Source organism: Apodemus sylvaticus, chromosome 10 (assembly GCF_947179515.1).
Source record: "Apodemus sylvaticus chromosome 10, mApoSyl1.1, whole genome shotgun sequence".
NCBI lineage: Eukaryota > Metazoa > Chordata > Mammalia > Rodentia > Muridae > Apodemus > Apodemus sylvaticus.
Window position 1 is genome coordinate 55,005,949 of NC_067481.1, and position 17,808 is coordinate 55,023,756.

The following is a 17,808-nucleotide window of genomic DNA, read 5'->3' on the forward strand; positions in this document are numbered from 1 at the left end:
AGATAAATAAGAAGGAAGGGAGAGCCGAACCGCAGCGGGCCAATGGACCTCGAGACACGGTTCCTTTCTTTCCCCAGTGCTCCTTTCTATAAGATCATGGTGCCTACTGTTGATACTGTGCGATACAACTACCTCGTGAGCACCTTGGTTTCCAACCAGAACCCCGTCTTACTGGTGGGTCCCGTGGGAACTGGGAAGACCTCCATAGCCCAGAGTGTTCTCCAGTCCCTGCCCTCCAGCCAGTGGTCAGTGCTCGTTGTCAACATGTCTGCACAGGTATGTGGTGGGGGGACAGGGGCTTGGACCAGCAGCCCCTGCCATCTGCTCTCGCCTGGATCTCAAGTGTTCGGCTCCGCCTGTGCCTCTCTCGGGCCCCTCACACCTGCCGTGTGCTTTCCCACCAGACCACATCGAACAACGTGCAGAGCATTATTGAGAGCCGCGTGGAGAAGCGAACCAAGGGTGTATATGTGCCATTCGGGGGCAAAAGCATGATCACCTTTATGGATGACCTAAACATGCCCGCTAAGGACATGTTTGGGTCCCAGCCGCCCCTGGAGCTGATCCGCCTCTGGATTGACTATGGCTTCTGGTATGATCGCATGAAACAGAGCATCAAGCACATCCGAGTAAGCATCCCTCCTCCGCTGGGTCCCACCCCCACTCCGGGCCGCGGTCTTATCTGTATATCCCTCCCTACACAGGAGTGCGCTGCCCCTTTCTGAGGACCCATAGATCTGGCTCCCAAGTTACGGACCCCATCTGACTCTCCTCAGCGAGCCTGTCTGTACTTAGTCACTAAGAGTCTTGCTCTTCACAGCACCTTGCTTCGAGACTTCTGCTCACACACACACACACACACACACACACCTCCTTCCAGGGTCTTTCTATATAGTAGTTTTGGCTGTCCTGGAACTTGCTATGTAGATCAGGTTGGTCCCTTGAACTCACAGAAATCCTCTTGTCTCTGTCTCCTGAGTTCAGGAATTCAAGGCATGCGCTACCATGGCCAGCCAGCATGCTATTTTAACACATGCAGAATGATGTGTAATGATCAGATCAGGCAGATGTGTACCAACCATTTCTACTGGAAACTTTCAGAGTCCTCTCTGGCCCAGCTCCCAGGCAGGTCCTGACTCGCTCACCATCCCATCGCTCACCATCCCATCTGTCTCTCTCCAGGACATGTTCCTGATGGCCGCCATGGGTCCTCCAGGGGGTGGACGGACTGTGATCTCCCCCAGGCTGCAGAGTCGCTTCAACATCATCAACATGACCTTCCCCACTGTGAGGCCATGGGGGTGGAGCCTTCCCCACTGTGAGGCCATGGGGTGGAGGAAGGGATCTTCCAGGCAAAACCATTCCAGTCGCTTAGAATGAGGATGATCAGGCAAGGGGCCAAGGCGCCAGCAGAGCTGCACACAGGGAGCTGTGACCAGACAGGTGGGACTCTGCAGAAGCCCTTGGCATCTGAGCCAGGACAGCCGCAGCGTTTGCAAGCTCGGCCTGCTGGCTCTGGAATGTAGAGCCCACGGTCTCCATGGCCACATAGAGAATGCCTGGGGCTGATACAAACTCAGGGAGGTGAGCTTACAAGGCTGACAGCCAACACCAGCGCCAGGGTTAGGGGGCAGTGAATACAGGTGTAAGGGGACTGAAAATAAGACAAATAACAAAAACCAAAAACACTGTCAGGAGAAATAGATAGCTTTTTTGTTTTGTTTTGTTTTGTTTTGTTTTAGTTTTTGAGATAAGATCTCACTAAATGTAGTCCAGAGTGGCTTTAAACCCTTTCTAGCTTCCCAAATGGCAAGTTTGCAGGTGTGTATCACTAACGTGTGTATCGGTGCACTCTTGGCCCTTTCAGTTTTTGTGTAGCCCTGGCTGTCCTGAAACTCACTCTGTAGATCAGGCTAGCCTCAAATTCATAGAGATCTGCCTCCCAAGTGCTGGGATTAAAGGAGAATGCCAGTATACCTAGCTTCTATTTGACTCTCAATTAAATATTTTCTTAAATGAGTTAAAATTAATGTAAAGCAGGAAAGGGCACGAGCCCCTAGGACTGCATGATTGACGGACAGTGGCTTCTTCCCCAGATTGGCCCTGTGATCTCCACATGTGCCCTGTGATCTCCACACGTGCCCTGTGCACACACATGGCCATAGACATAGAAATAAAATTAATTTTAAAAAATAAAAAGAGCCAGGTGTTGGTGGCACACGTCTGTAATCCCAGCACTTGGGAGGCAGAGGCAGGCGGATTTCTGAGTTCGAGGCCAGCCTGGTCTACAGAGTGAGCTCCAGGACAGCCAGGGCTATACAGAGAAACCCTGTCTCAAAATAACCAAATCAAAATAAATAAATAAATAAATAGTAAAAAGTCTTTGATGAATAAGACACCCACACTTTATGTGTGAAGTCGGTACAGTGCGTTCCCAACCACAGTGAAGGCTGAGGTGAAGGGGGTGCCAGCGGAGCCCACCCATCTTTACTTACAATGTTTGTGTTTATTACGGATGGATTGTATAATTTTTTTCATTTTTAAGGCTCATATAAAAACATGAGTTCTTTTCATTAGAGTTTTATTTATTTAATGCCTCTTTGGTTCTGCTCATGAGGTGAGCGCGGCGTTTGCCTCACACTGGTCCTGGCCCTGGCTGCAGGCCCAGGAACCTTACTTAGGAAGTGAGTGTGAGGCCTCTTTCTAGGAATCCCAGATCATCCGCATATTTGGCACCATGATCAACCAGAAGCTTCAGGACTTTGAGGAAGAGGTAAAACCCATTGGGAACGTTGTGACAGAGGCCACCCTGGATGTTTACAATACGGTGGTACAGCGCTTCCTGCCCACGCCAGCCAAGATCCATTACCTCTTCAACCTCCGAGACATCTCCAAGGTAGGCACTGGGCTGAGCCCCTGCTTTGACCTGGCTCAGCCCCCTCAGCATTTTCTTAAAATGAGCCTTAGGGGCCTCCATAGCAGGGCTAGAGAAATGGCTCAGCAGTTAATAGCACTGGCTACTCTTACCCTGGACCTGGGTTCGGTTCCCAGCACCTACATGTGACTCACAACTGTGTGTAACTCCAATTCCTCCACTTACACAGGTAGTACAGATATGCATGTAAGACTCAAACAATAAAAATAAAACTTTTAAAAAGAAGAAGAGTGACGGGAGACTTGGCTCAGTGGTTAAGGACACTTGTTCCTGTGAAGGACCTGTGTGGAGGCTCACCGCTTCCTCAGGCGCCGGCATGCGCGTGGTGCACAGACATACATACAGGATGAATAAAATAAATCTAAAAGAATAAAAAGAAAGAGGAGGAAGAGGAAGTGGAAGAGGAAGAAGACAAAGGAGGAGGAAATAGAAGAATTATTCCATAGCAAGGGGCTGGGGAGGTGTAGGAGTCAGTCAGCCATTAGGATTGCGTTCTGGTCTGTTTGCAGTTTTTGTTGTTGTTTGTTTTTGTTTGTGTTTGAGACAGAATCTCTCTGTGTAGCTCTGCCTATCCTGGAACTTTCCATGTAGATCAGTGTCTTAGGGTTTCTATTCCTGCACAAACATCATGACCAAGAAGCAAGTTGGGGAGGGAAGGGTTTATTGAGCTTACACTTCCACATTGCTGTTCATCACTAAAGGAAGTCAGGACTGGAACTCAAGCAGGGCAGGAAGCAGGAGCTGATGCAGAGGCCATGGAGGGATGTTCCTTACTGGCTTGCTTCCCCTGGTTTACTCAGCCTGCCTTCTTTTTCTTTTTCTTTTTCTTTTTCTTTTTCTTTCTTTCTTTTTTTTTTTTTTTAGAGATTTATTTATTTATTATATATAAGTACACTGTAGCTGTCTTCAGACAACCCAGAAGAGGGCATCAGATCTTATTACAGATGGTTGTGAGCTACCATGTGGTTGCTGAGATTTGAACTCAGGATCTTCGGAAGAGCAGTCAGTACTCTTAACTGCGGAGCCATCTCTTCAGCCCTCAGCTTGCTTTCTTATAGAACCCAAGACTACCAGCCCAGGGATGGCACCACCCACAAGGTGGCATCACCCTCCCCTGCTTGATCACTATCTGAGAAAATGCCCCACAGTTGGATCTCATGGAGGCACTTCCCCAACTGAAGCTCCTTTCTCTGTGATAACTCCAGCCTGTGTCATGTTGGCACACAAAGCCAGACAGTACAACCAGGCTGGCCCCAAACGCAGAGCACAGTGCTACACTTGCGCCTGCTTCTGGGTGCTGGGATTAAGGCGTGCACCACCGTGCTCCGTGTGCGCCTGCTCTTGTGGAGCCTTGAATTTGCTCTCCAGCACTCACACTGTGTGACTCACAACCATGGGTAACTTCAGCTTTGGGGAACTGAAAGCCTTTTTCTGGCCCTTGTTGGCTCCTGCACATATGTCACCCTCACCCCCCACCCCTGCCACACACACACACATATACACACAGATGTTCATATATACACATAACACACAAATATACATATATATAATTTTTTTAATCTTTAAGAAAATAAAAATAGGCCGGGCAGTGGTGGCGCACGCCTGTAATCCCAGCACTCTGGGAGGCAGAGGCAGGAGGATTTCTGAGTTCGAGGCCAGCCTGGTCTACACAGTGAGGTCCAGGACAGCCAGGGCTATACAGAGAAACCCTGTCTTGAAAAACCCAAATCCAAAAAAACCAAAAACTAAAAAAAAAAAAAAAGAAAGAAAAGAAAAGAAAAGAAAAATAGGAGTCCACATCAAAGCACATGCCTAAAGCCACCCCTCTCCTGAAATGCTGTGCTCTCTGCCCTTGCCTTCGGCCCTGCAGAGCATCTCCTTCTTCCCTCTTCTTCAATGATTGCTTCAACTTTCCAGGTCTTCCAGGGCATGCTTAGAGCCAACAAGGACTTCCATGATACCAAAGCCAGCATCACCAGACTCTGGATTCATGAGTGTTTCAGGTGACATGTCTGGGTGTCCTGGCCTGACTGCCCCGCCCCCACCCCAGCCTTGCTCCCAACTCCAGCCTTTGCCTCCAGACTTTGCCTCCCCGGGACTGTTCTCTTCCTGAGATCCTCCCCAACTGTTTCCCAACAGAGTCTTCTCTGACAGACTGGTTGACACAACAGACATGGAAGCCTTTATGGGCATCTTAAGTGACAAACTCGGTACCTTCTTTGACCTCACGTTTCATCATCTCTGTCCCAGCAAACGCCCTCCCATCTTTGGTGAGCCAGGAGCTGGGGCACATTTGAGCTTAGAGGGTTGAGGTTAGAAGGGCAGGGCAGGGGGCTGATGGCCCTGAGGGACCTCTGGGGAAGACCAGGCATTGCGGAAGCTGATGCCCTTCTCCTGCGGCCTAGGGGACTTCCTGAAGGAGCCCAAGGTCTATGAAGACCTGGTTGACCTGACAGTATTGAAGACAGCCATGGAGACGGCCCTGAATGAATACAACCTGTCTCCGTCTGTTGTGCCGATGCAGCTGGTGCTCTTCCGGGAGGCCATAGAACACAGTGAGTGCTTGCCGCCTCCCGCCCTTCTGTTATTCATTTTTTATTTAAGACAGGGTCTTGCTGTGTAACCCTTGCCCACTTTGAATTGCTGGTTTAGAGCAAACCGGTCTTAAACTTGTGACCCCGCTGCCTCTCTCTGGGATTACAGGCCTGCAGTACCACACCTATCCACTAGGGTTCACTGGGCAGGGGGAAAATGTCAGTTAAATGCTGACTTGCCATCAGACCTTAGGCACTACCTTCTCCACTCTTTATTTCTTTCTTTTGTTTTGTTTTGTTTTGTTTTTTGAAACAGGGTTTCTCTGTGTAGCCCTGGCTGTCCTGGAACTCACTCTGTAGACCAGGCTGGCCTCGAACTCAGAAATCCGCCTGCCTCTGCCTCCTAAGTGCTGGGATTAAAGGCATGCGCTACCACCGCCCGGCCACCCTTTATTTCTTGACTTCTCTAATTCAGCCTCAGAGGTTTTGATCCCTAGCCCAGGGTTTGGAAATTGCTTGGATTTGCTCACCCAGTGCGTTGTTACCCTCACCCCGCCCCCAGTCACTCGGATCGTGCGCGTGATCGGACAGCCCCGAGGCAACATGCTGCTGGTGGGGATTGGGGGCAGTGGGCGGCAGAGTCTGGCCCGCTTGGCATCTTCCATCTGCGAGTACAACACGTTCCAGATCGAGGTTACCAAGCACTACCGCAAACAGGAGTTCCGAGACGGTACGGCTGGGTTCCTGCACGTGGGCAGAGGTTTTAGAATGAAAGCTAAGCTGCTTGAGGTACCGCCCTGCCCGGTGGTGAGATGGCCCTGGCCTTTGTGTGCTGGGAGTGCTCATGGCTGGGGGAGGGTCCTCCAGCTCAGAGGCTCAGGATGGGGAGTCTGTTTTTGTTTTGTTTTTGTTTTAGAGACAGGGTTTCTCTGTGTAGCCCTGGCTATCCTGGAACTCACTCTGTAGACCAGGCTGGCCTCGAACTCAGAAATCCGCCTGCCTCTGCCTCCCAGAGTGCTGGGATTACAGGTGTGCACTACCACCGCCCGGCAGATGGGGAGTCTGAAGTAAGTCTTTTCCTTTGCCCTTCACTTGTTCGGCCAGATATCAAGCGCCTGTATCGCCAGGCAGGGGTAGAACTCCAGACCACGTCTTTCCTTTTTGTGGACACCCAGATAGCGGACGAATCCTTCCTAGAAGACATCAACAACATCCTCAGCTCGGGAGAAGTCCCCAATCTCTACAAGTCTGACGAATTTGAAGAGGTACAGTTTCCTTTGGTAGTGAGTTAATTCTTTGGCTTTCCTAACAAACCACCAGACTCCCACAGATTCCACATCTGTTTCTCTAGTACCCCAACCTCCCAGATCAGTGTCTGTGAGGCTGAAGGCATGCTGCTCTGTCAGTCATTCCCCAGAGGCCTCACAGGCAGGGTTGCTTTAAATCCCACTCCAGTCTGCCAGCCTAACTGCCGTCTGGCTGCTCCTGCTGTGAGAGGCCGGGCCTCTGATACAGTGTGGTTTCTGAGTAGATCCAGAACCAGATCATAGACCAGGCCCGGGCAGAGCAGATACCGGAATCCTCGGACAGCCTCTTCGCATACCTCATCGAGCGTGTGCGGAACAACCTGCACATTGTGCTCTGCCTGAGCCCCGTGGGGGACCCCTTCAGGTGAGGCTTCCTGAGCGACCGGCTCCCCACAGGCTTCCCCTTGTCTTTTGGCTTTCTGTGATCTTTGGAAATTAGCGCATCCCATGTGACTCCCTCCACAGTTTAGGGGCTTTGTCCGCATTGTCACTCCCAACAGAGCCTTTTCATTTTCCCAGATTCAAAGTCTTTTCCCAGTAAAGAACAACTCCCCTCCCCCATCTTCCAAAAAGGCGCTTCCTGCTTTCTGTCTCTTTGAACCTGATGATCTTTGATGGCCTTGTGCATGGGAATGGTGCACTGTGTGTCCTTCTGTGACTGACTTCACTCTATGATATCCTCTAGGCTCATCCACACTGTAGCATATGACAAGCAGCTTTTTATAGGATAAATAGAATTCACAGTATGTATACACCAAAAAATATATATAAATATAATATATATTACATATATATATTATATATATTTTACTCATTCTCGGTATGACTAGATTTTTCAGGACAATGGAAACCAGAAGGAAGAGGCTGTGTGGCATTGCACACCTATGGCCTCAGGACAGAGACAGCCAAAGCAAGAGGACTGGTACAATCTAGGACCAGGCCTGGCCACATAGCAAGCACCAGAGTAGCCAGGGTGACTACGTAGAATATCTGTACATGTGATGCCCTGTCTTAAAAAAAATCTAGCTGGACAGTGGTAGCACACGCCTGCAATCCCAGCAGAGGCAGGCGGATTTCTGAGTTCGAGCCCAGCCTGGTCTACAGAGTGAGTTCCCGGACAGCCAGGACTACACAGAGAAACCTTGTCTTGAATAACCAAAAAAAAAAAAAAAAAAAAAAAAAATCTAACCAGCATAGACATAAGAAGCAGGCAGAGCAGATGGAGAGGCAAAATGGGTTACCACTGTGCTTATGTTTTAATTTATGGATTTATGGTGTATTTTATTTACCAAGGTACCGGCGCCATGCTGAGCATTCTTTTTGGGTTACCTCGCCGGGTTCTTAACAACCTTAGTATATACTGTTAATCTCCTTCTAGAGATGAGGGAGCTGATATCTGAGAATGTTAGATACTACTTGCTCAAGATCAACATCTAGAAAATGTGGGCCTTTTTGATCTGAGAGCATTTCTTAATGTTATGCTGAGCTAGCTCTATCTCTGAGGTGGTAAGTCCTGAGGAACTGACAGGAAGAGGAGGACAGGGCCTTTGGGTCACTGCAGAGCGGATGAACGTGTGTTAGAAAGCATCAAGCATCGTGAGTAGACTTCTCTCCTGGACTTCTTCCTAGGAATTGGATTCGCCAGTACCCAGCCTTAGTAAACTGTACAACCATCAACTGGTTCTCAGAGTGGCCCCGAGAGGCCTTGCTAGAGGTGGCTGAGAAGTACCTTATAGGAGTGGACTTGGGGACACAGGAGAATGTGAGCTTCCCCTGACACATCCACACCCCCTTCATGCCTGCTCCACACCCTGATCTCCCAGCTTATATTACCGGCTTCAGATCCACAGGAAAGTGGCCCAAATCTTTGTCACCATGCACTGGTCAGTGGCTCAGTATTCCCAGAAGATGCTGTTGGAACTGCGGAGATACAACTACGTTACGCCCACAAACTATCTGGAGCTCGTGTCTGGATATAAAAAGTACGAAAGTCAAGAGACAGGGAGGGCCAGGGTGTTGGTGTCTTTTGAAGATATTGATTGGTAAAGTGATGTACTAGAAGATATCCAGGATCTGGCCAAGGGGACAGGCTGGAGGCTATGGGCACTGTGTGGGTCAGGGGTGGGTGGGGTGGGGTGGGGATGGTGGCAGGTACACAGAGCATCTTAGTTATTCCCAGAAGTGAATTAGAGGAGGCGCTCCCTTGAGAAGACCTTTTCTAGAGCTGCTCCCTGGTCTTGACTGTCCCCGACTCCCTACCCCCCACCCCAGGCTCTAATGCCGCCTATACCCTGTCTGTTCACATGTCCTATGGTTTTCAGACTACTGTGAATGTGAAGTTTATCATAACCCTTGTAATTCTCTCCTCTCTCCCTCTAATGTCCCCTAGACTGGCCATTCCTGTGGAATGGTTAGTGAGGTGACACATGCCTACACACTCCCCACACTAGGAAGGCTGACATGGGAAGATTATGAATTCAAGGCCAGCCTGGCTGTATACTAGGACTCTATCTCAAAAATGATCAAGGGCTGGGAATGTCGACTCATGCCCTTGTTCCCAGCTCTCAGGAGGCAGAGGCAGGGAGATCCCCGAGGGTTCAAGGCCAGTCTGGTCCACATAGTGAGTTCTAGGCCAGCCATCGCCAAATGGTAAGACCCCGTCTCAAAATCAATCAATCAATCAATCAGTCAATCTAATTAAAACCACACAAGTAGACTGGGCTAGAGATACAGATCTGAATGTATATGCTTTAGCACACACAACATGCTAGGCTTGCTTCCCTGCCACATAAACCGCACGGTGGTGACATACATGGTTGTAATCTCCACACTTGGGAGGTGGAGGCAGAAGGATCAGAAGTTCAAGGCCGGTGGGGGCCTCTCTTCAACAATAGCTAAAGCCAGCTCAGACTGCAGGCCTTCCCTCAAAGCAAAATACAGCCAAAACAAAAAATGTAAGCAAACAAAGCAGATAAAAAACCAGAAAAATTTGAAGTGTGTTTTCCCACTCTCATATCTAAGCCAGTATTTCACTTTGAACACCAGGTGTTCAGGCAGATTTCCCCACAAACCAAGCAGTTTCCCCCAAATGGCCGTATGTCCTAGAAGTCATAATCCTAGCTTAATCCTATACTGTCTACTTGGAGCTGGAGTAAGATCCTGCACTTAAGGTTTCAGTCCCAGTTCAGACTCGGGGACCAAACCTCATGCTGTTTGTCCTGTGTATCTGCCCACTCCTCAGCTTACCTGAGCTAACTGGTTTGTAGCACACTGTCACTGGCTGATTAGAAAGGATGTTTTCTCTTGACTTCTCTTGAGACAATGTTTCACATATATAGTCCAGCCCCGTATTGAACTCACTATTTAGCTGGGGCCAGCCTCAAATTCTTAGCAATCTGCCTCAGCCTCCCTAGTGCTGGGGTCACATGCATGACCCACTACATCTACCAGGATTGAGTATTTTAATCAATGTTAGGGGGGCGGAGAGAGAAGCAATTTGCTCCAGGTGGTAGTGGCACACACCTTTAATCCCAGCACTCTGGAGGCAGAGGCAGGCAGATCTGAGTTCAAGGCCAGTCTGGTCTACGGGTTGATTTCTAAAACAGCAAGGGCTACACAGAGAAACCCTGCCTCTAAATAAGTACATAAATAATCAATCAATCAATTTGTAAGAATGATAGTCAGCATCGATCCACCCATTCATCATATAATTTTAATCCTTTACTATGTGCTAGGCTGTTTTAGAGCAATGTCCAGCCATGCCTTTCTGGGCATACCAAAATTCTGCCCTTTTCTATTTGTCAAACATTTTTGATAAACCCTTTAGTCCAGGAAATACCCATATCTTTGTTTAAAACAAAAAAAAATCCAGCTTTCTAACTTTTCTCTAAACAACAGAAAAGTAACAAGACTGGGGCCCCATTAATTCCTACAGAGAGAGGCTAAGGGGGGGCTCACTTGCCCCCTTGGGTGGGTTCATGTTTTCTGGACCATTATGGCCCAGCTGCCTGCTGCACTGTGTAGGCAGTGAAAGGGCCCCAGGGAGAGGAAGTGATGTGTCAAAATGCTATTTAGCAAGCTGATTTCAAGCTTGGTATAGAGAATAAATCATAATTCTCTATAATAAGAAGACCTGTGGGGAATTTGTTGGAAATGATAAAGACCTGACCAGCCTATGTGTCTGTATGTGATGGCAGGGAAATGGCCAGGAGGAGGGAGGGAGGGAGGGAGAGAGAGAGAGAATGAGAGAGAGAGAGAGAGAGAGAGAGAGAGAGAGAGAGAGAGAGAGAGAGAGAAACCGAGAGGAGATGTCAGGGAAAGGAAGATTCTGTAGGACCCCGCCCTCCTTGGAGTCTCTCCCTGCAAGCAACTTACCACAAGCCCTCTGTAGGCTTCTGGGAGAAAAGCGGCAGGAGCTGCTGGACCAAGCCAATAAGCTTCGAACTGGATTGTTCAAGATCGACGAAACCAGGGAGAAAGTCGAAGTGATGTCCTTGGAGCTGGAGGACGCCAAGAAAAAAGTGGCCGAGTTCCAGAAGCAGTGCGAAGAGTACCTGGTCATCATTGTCCAGCAGAAGCGCGAGGCAGATGAGCAGCAGAAGGTCACTGGCCCCGCCCCGCAGGCCGCTCCTCCAGGGTCCCTGCGAAGGGGCTCCCTGCCCATCAGTTACCCCGCCCCTCGCCTCTTCCCCGGCTTCCTTCTCACCAGGCCTATGGCTCCCACCTCCGCTCAAGACACAGACGGAACCCTTTCTTTTCTTTTCGTGTCTAGGCCGTCACTGCCAATAGTGAGAAGATCGCTATTGAGGAGGTCAAGTGCCAGGCGCTGGCCGACAATGCCCAGAAGGATCTAGAGGAGGCATTGCCTGCCCTTGAAGAAGCCATGCGGGTACCAGAGACTGGCACTAGATGGTGCCAGGAGTGGGGGTGGAGCCAGCCTTTTTTGACCCCTGGGGTCTGTGGGCAAGTTGAAGGGAAAGGTGACGCCTCAGTTGGGCCGTGTCCAGGAAGGACCCATCTTGCCATCTTAGTTCTCTGAGTGAGTCCCTTTGCTCAGGCCCTAGAGTCTCTGAACAAGAAGGACATAGGTGAGATCAAGTCCTACGGACGACCCCCTGCACAGGTGGAAATTGTAATGCAGGCCGTCATGATTCTTCGAGGCAATGAGCCCACGTGGGCAGAAGCAAAGCGGCAGTTAGGTAGGCCGAGGGCATTGTGAGGGAAGACGGCCATTTGTCCAGTGTTTATTGATCAAGGTTAGGGCAGCAGACCTGTACGGAGGTGCTGCAGAGACCCCTGGGAACACAGGGTTTAGGAGGGAGCGAAGACCTGACCATGCACTAGAATTCTTTAAAGGACAGAGCAGAAGCCGGGTCCTCACACCACAATCAAAAGAACATTGATCTGAAGCATTAGAATGCACAGCAAGAGCCAAGGACAGGAGTGCCTTGGTGCCCCATGGGGACAGGAGCAGGAAACGAGAAATGGCTCTTCCTTCTCTCTGTTTCTCTTCGGCTGGCTCTGTCTTACTCTCTTACCCTTTCTCTGTGTTTCTGTGCTGGTTTGTACATTGTAGGAGGTGTGCCTGTATGTGCATACTTGCTTGGATGTGTGCGAGTGTGCGTGTGTCTGTGTGTGTATACATGCATGTGCTGTGAAAGTCAAGAGTCAGTCTTGGATGTTGTTCCTCAGGAGCCATGTATCCTTTTTTCCTTTTGAACGGAATCCTGGGGTTCGCTGATCACCTAGGGTGACTGACCAGGGCACTCAGAGATTCTCCTGACTGCCTCCCCCAGTGCGGAGATTATAGGTGCTTGGTATCATGCCTGGCTTTTTATTTAAGTGTTGGGGATTGAACTCATGTCTTGATGCTTGTGTTATAAGTATCTTTACTGACTGAGCCATCTCTCTAGCCTCTGGACTCTATCTTTATTTTGTGGCTTTCTCTGTTTTGGATTCCCACAGCAGAATGTAACCTGTTCCCCCCCTCCTGTAGCCTTTTTCCCCCCTCCTGTAACCTGTTCCCCTCTCCTGTAACCTGTTCCCCCCTCCTGTAACCTGTTCCCCTCTCCTGTAACCTGTTCCCCCCTCCTGTAACCTGTTCCCCTCTCCTGTAACCTGTTCCCCCCTCCTGTAACCTGTTTCCCCCTCCCCCCAAAAAAGGCAGTTTTTGCCGCTAGAAGAGTGCAAAGCTCATAGAAAGAATGCTCTGTTGGGCAGGGTGGTGGTGGCACACACCTGTAATCCCAGCACTTGGGAGGCAGAGGTAGGCGGATTTCTGAGTTCGAGGCCAGCCTGGTCTACAGAATGAGTTCCAGGACAGCCATGGCTATACAGAGAAACCCTGTCTTCTAAAAAAAAAAAATGCTATGTTGGGAGATTTAACTGAATTTGTTGGAATAGGAGACCAGGCTGGGGAGACTGAGGAGGCCCTGGGGGCTGAGAGGATACCAGAGGAAGGAGCAAGATTATAAGGGGTCAAATATCTTGGCCTTGGGAACTTGAAAAGCCATGAGGAACTGGGGTAAAGGAACAGGATCTGGCTGTCTGGCTGAGGCCTGCATCAAAATGTCCACAGGGGAGCAGAACTTCATCAAGTCTCTGATCAACTTTGATAAAGACAACATCTCAGATAAGGTGCTGAAGAAGATCGGTGCTTACTGTGCCCAGCCCGACTTCCAGCCTGATATCATTGGCCGAGTCTCCCTGGCTGCTAAGTCTCTCTGTATGTGGGTGCGGGCCATGGAGGTAGGTGGTGGTAGAGGTGAGTGGGAATGGGGAGGAAGGGGCTGGGGAAGCTGAGGGGTGGCAGGTGCAGAGGGGAAGGAAGGGGGTTGGCGGGTGAGGGGAGTCCCCATGCCTGCCCATCTTCCCACAGCTGTATGGGCGTCTGTATCGAGTGGTAGAGCCCAAGCGGATCCGAATGAATGCGGCCATGGCCCAGCTTCAGGAGAAGCAAGCGGCCCTAGCTGAGGCCCAGGAAAAGCTGCGGGAGGTGAGCTCCCCCTGATCTTGCCTGCAGCCATTCCTCTGTCTCAGACTCTTGTCACTGTGTCGGCCAGCTGATTCCATGCCCAACTCTACTGCCCACAGTACTGTACTGTCTCCCCTGCTCTATGTCCTGTTAGATCTGTGTGAAGCTTAGCTTAGGGAACTGCATAGGGTGGGAGAGGCTCCCAGGGCGCCCTTTCGGAGATGGACAGAGCTGCTTGCCTCTGTCACTGCCTTTGTAATACATTGTGGGATATTGACTGACTGTGTGTGCTTCGAGTGAGTCCACAGGGTCAGGATGCCAACTACTGGCCTGGAACAGCAGGAGGCTGTCTGTACTGGGGTCAGCTTGGGGTTTTCCAGGAGCTGGAGGTGGGGTTAGTTACTATGTACAGGGTAGACAAGTCAGGCAACTTCCTACAAGATATGTGCACAGTTGACTCTTAAATCATTAAAGAGCAGTTAAGTGCTGCTATCAAAAGAATTTAGAATTCTCTGTCATTTGGTAATTTTAAAAAAAAATCATTGGTTTAATAGATAGTACAACACATGTGACAGTGAGTGCATTGGATCCCAGCACGTAGAAGAAAAGAGAGGCAGATCTCTGTGAGTTGGAGGCTGGCCTGGATGATATAGTGAGTTCCAGGACAGCCAGAGCTAGAGAGAGAGAGAGAGACAGAGACACACACACACACAGAGAGAGAGACCCTGTCTCAAATAATAACAACAAAATAAAATATATATACCTTTTCCCCCTAAATAATATACTCACATTGATATTATTTAGTTTGAAATTCAAAAAGCACAATAGACTACACAAGAAAAAGCCTTTCCCCATAAGAAAATGGCCCACAGAATGAACTAACTAGGACTCATGGGGTGCACAGAGACTGAACTGACAGCCAGGGAGCCTGCCTGGGTCTGACCTAGGTCCTCTGCATGGATGTTCTGGTTGTGTAGCTTGGTGTTCTGGGGACTCCTGACAGTGGGAAAGGGCGTGTCTCTGACTCTGTTGCCTCCCTCCCTGCCCCACTCAGCCCTGATTGAGAGCCGATGCCTAGTCTGCTCTCAATTGTTATGCTATATGTGGTTGGTAAACCAGGGAGGCCTGCTCTTTGCTGAAGGGAATCTGAGGTGGAGTGGGTCTGGAGTAGAGGAGAGGTAGGGGGAGAGGGACTGAGTGGAGAGGAGGGAGGGGGAACTGCAGCTGGGGTGCAATATATGAGAGAATAATACATTTTAAAAAAGATTCTTTCCCACCTTCTTCTCTGTAGCACCCAATTCCTCTCCATGAACGAGCAGCCAATTTTTACAAAATCTTGTCCACCTATCCAAAACTGATCTATGTTCCTATGAGTGATTGTGTGTGTGCGCACACAAGCATATATACACAAATGCACAAACATACATACATACTTTTACATACTTGCAATGGTTTGAATGAGAACAGCCTCATTGTTTCATATATTTGAATATTTAGCAAGAAGTGGAACTCTTTGAAAGGATTAGAAGGATTAGAAAGTGAGGTCTTGTTGGAGGAAGGGTGTCCTTGGCAGTGGGCTTTGAGGTTTTAAAAGCCTACGCCAGAGCAGAAGACAGTGGTGGCACACACCTTCAATCTCAGCCCTTGGGAGGCAGAGGCAGGTAGATCTCTGAATTCAAGTTCTACACGGTGAGTTCCAGGCAGCTGGGACAACACAGAGAAACCCTGTTTCAATTAAAAAAAAAAACAAAACCAACTCATGCCAGGCCATTTTCCCTCTCTCAGTCTCTCTGTTTCTCTGTCTCTCTGTCTCTCTCTCTCTCTCTCTCCCTCCCTCCCTCCCTCCATCTCTTGCTCTCACTGTCGCCTCTCTCTTGTTCCCTCTCTGTCTATTGCCCATGGATCAACCACTGCTCCAGGGCTATACCTGTCTGCTGCTCACCATGGTGACACAGATTAACCCTCTAAAAGAGCAAGAATAGGCCCCCAATTAAATGCTCTCTTCTATAAATTGCCTTAGTCATATGTCTCTCCACAGATATAGAACAGTTAGACAGTACGGCGAGTGCACACACACACACACACACACACACACACAGGCATAGTTTCATTACACACACCGTTTGGTGTCTTCTTTATTTAACTATAGGTTAGTTGCCAACAGAGCTGGGCTAGGCACCATGTTTGTGACTCCATGATGACCTACCCCAGCCCAGAGCTGGTCTCTGTCTCTTCCCTTCATGGTCATTTTTACTGTCAGAAGTACAGCTTGCCCTCAAGGCCTCTTCCAGTTCTGCCTGTGCAGAGAAGTCATCCAGGGTCCAGGCTCGCAGTCATCTGTCCAAGTGCACGCGTCCATCCCTCCATCCTGTGGTCATAGCCTCTCCTAGCTCTCTAACGCCTTCTCCCTCACTGTCTTCCGCCCCCGCCTCCAGGTCATAGCCTCAGGTGAGGCAACCAGCCTGGATGGTAGCTGGGTGGATTGGTCTGCCAGTTCTCCAGAGCCCAAGTGTGTGTGTGTGTGTGTGTGTGTGTGTGTGTGTGTGTGAGAATATAGAAGCCAGAGGACAACTCATAGGAGTTGGTCCGCCCTTCCCATCCTATGGGTTTGGGGATTGAATTCAAGTCAAGCTTGGCATCAAGGGCCTTTACCCACTGAGTCTTGCTGGCCTGGGATGGCCAAGTGGCTGCTGTTGCTGCCGCCATTTCTTTCTTCTCCGCTCTCCCTCCTCCTCCTCCTCCTCCTCCTCCTCCTCCTCCTCCTCCTCCTCCCTTTTTTCCTCCCCCCTCCCCATGTTTCTGTATTGGGATAGTTTGTTTACAGCCTTAGGTAACTTATAGCTCTCTAGGTAGACTAGGCTAGCCTTGAATTTATGGGGATTCTCCTGCTGCTGCCTTTCAAGCCCTAGAGTTACAAGTAGGAGCCACCATTCACGACAGAGCCTCTTTTGGGGGCTACTAATGTCATGCATGAGGAGTCCTCTCTCAGGACCAAATCACCTCCCAACACCACAGCATTTAAATAAATAAATGTCTGTGGTCACGCTTTTAAAAAGATAAACTAGTTTTCCTAAACTAGTGTGTCTCTCCCAGAAAAGGGGCATAGCTGCATTTAGTGATGCATACCTTTAATTCCAGTGGGGGTGGGGGGTTAGAGGCAGGAGCGTCTCTTGAGAGTTGGAGGTCAGACGGGACTACTTAGGCGAGCTCCAGTACAGCCAGGACTATATAGTAAGACCTCATCTAAATCCCAGAAGCCTAAGGAATGCAGAGGTGGTGAGGAGCAACCACAGGCAACAGTTGGTTGTCCTGCATCAGATGGTCAGTCCCGAAAACATGCATGGTGTGTAGACTGAGCAGGTTACAGTTGGGAATATATATGCATATGCCTGCACACATATGCCTGTAAAGGACAATTAATTGAAAAATGAGGCCATGAATTTGAATTATAGCAAGGAGGAGTTGATGGGAGGATTTAGAGCAGTGATTCTCAACCTGTGGGTCACGACCCCCATTATAATGATCAAAATTGCAGTTATGAAGTCGCAACAGAATAATTTTATGGTTGGAGGCCAGCACAATATGAGGGACTGTATTAAAGAGTCTCAGCATTAGGAAGGTTGAGAGCCACTGCTCTAGGAGGAGGAAAAGGCGGGAGAAATGATGCCATATTATAACCTGAAAAATAAAAGAAAAAAATTATTTTGGTTTTCGAGACAGGGTTTCTGAGTTCGAGGCCAGCCTGATCTACAGAGTGAGTTCCAGGCCAGCCAGGGCTATACAGAGAAACCCTGTCTCGAAAAAAAAAACCCTGTCTCGAAAAAAAAAAGAAAAAAAAAAGAAAGAAAAGCTGCCTCAGCTTCTAGTGCTAGGATTAAATAAATGTGCCAGAAAAATCATTTTTTTTTTTAAAGAGCTAAAAGGTTGTCTTAGTTCAAAGTCAAGTTTCTCAACGAGTACCATTTAGGAATAAAAAGACATGCAAATGTTTCATAAGGCATATATAGCTTCCAAACAAGATTATGCTCTCTCAAACCACCAGTGATGGTCCGCCAAAGA

At 49.1% G+C, this 17,808-nt stretch overlaps 1 protein-coding gene across 1 annotated transcript in view; it reads left to right on the forward strand.

Moving 5' to 3' along the window:
- The window catches only part of Dnah2 (dynein axonemal heavy chain 2), a 119,487-nt gene that overhangs the window by 82,988 nt on the left and 18,691 nt on the right, over positions 1–17,808 (forward strand). Inside the window, 17 exon segments of the mRNA XM_052197141.1 lie at positions 78–276; positions 405–629; positions 1,183–1,287; positions 2,708–2,896; positions 4,853–4,938; positions 5,075–5,205; positions 5,341–5,490; positions 6,032–6,199; positions 6,574–6,734; positions 7,001–7,140; positions 8,406–8,538; positions 8,619–8,758; positions 11,167–11,377; positions 11,548–11,664; positions 11,833–11,974; positions 13,354–13,523; positions 13,654–13,770. Coding sequence (XP_052053101.1) covers positions 78–276; positions 405–629; positions 1,183–1,287; positions 2,708–2,896; positions 4,853–4,938; positions 5,075–5,205; positions 5,341–5,490; positions 6,032–6,199; positions 6,574–6,734; positions 7,001–7,140; positions 8,406–8,538; positions 8,619–8,758; positions 11,167–11,377; positions 11,548–11,664; positions 11,833–11,974; positions 13,354–13,523; positions 13,654–13,770 — 2,584 coding nt within the window.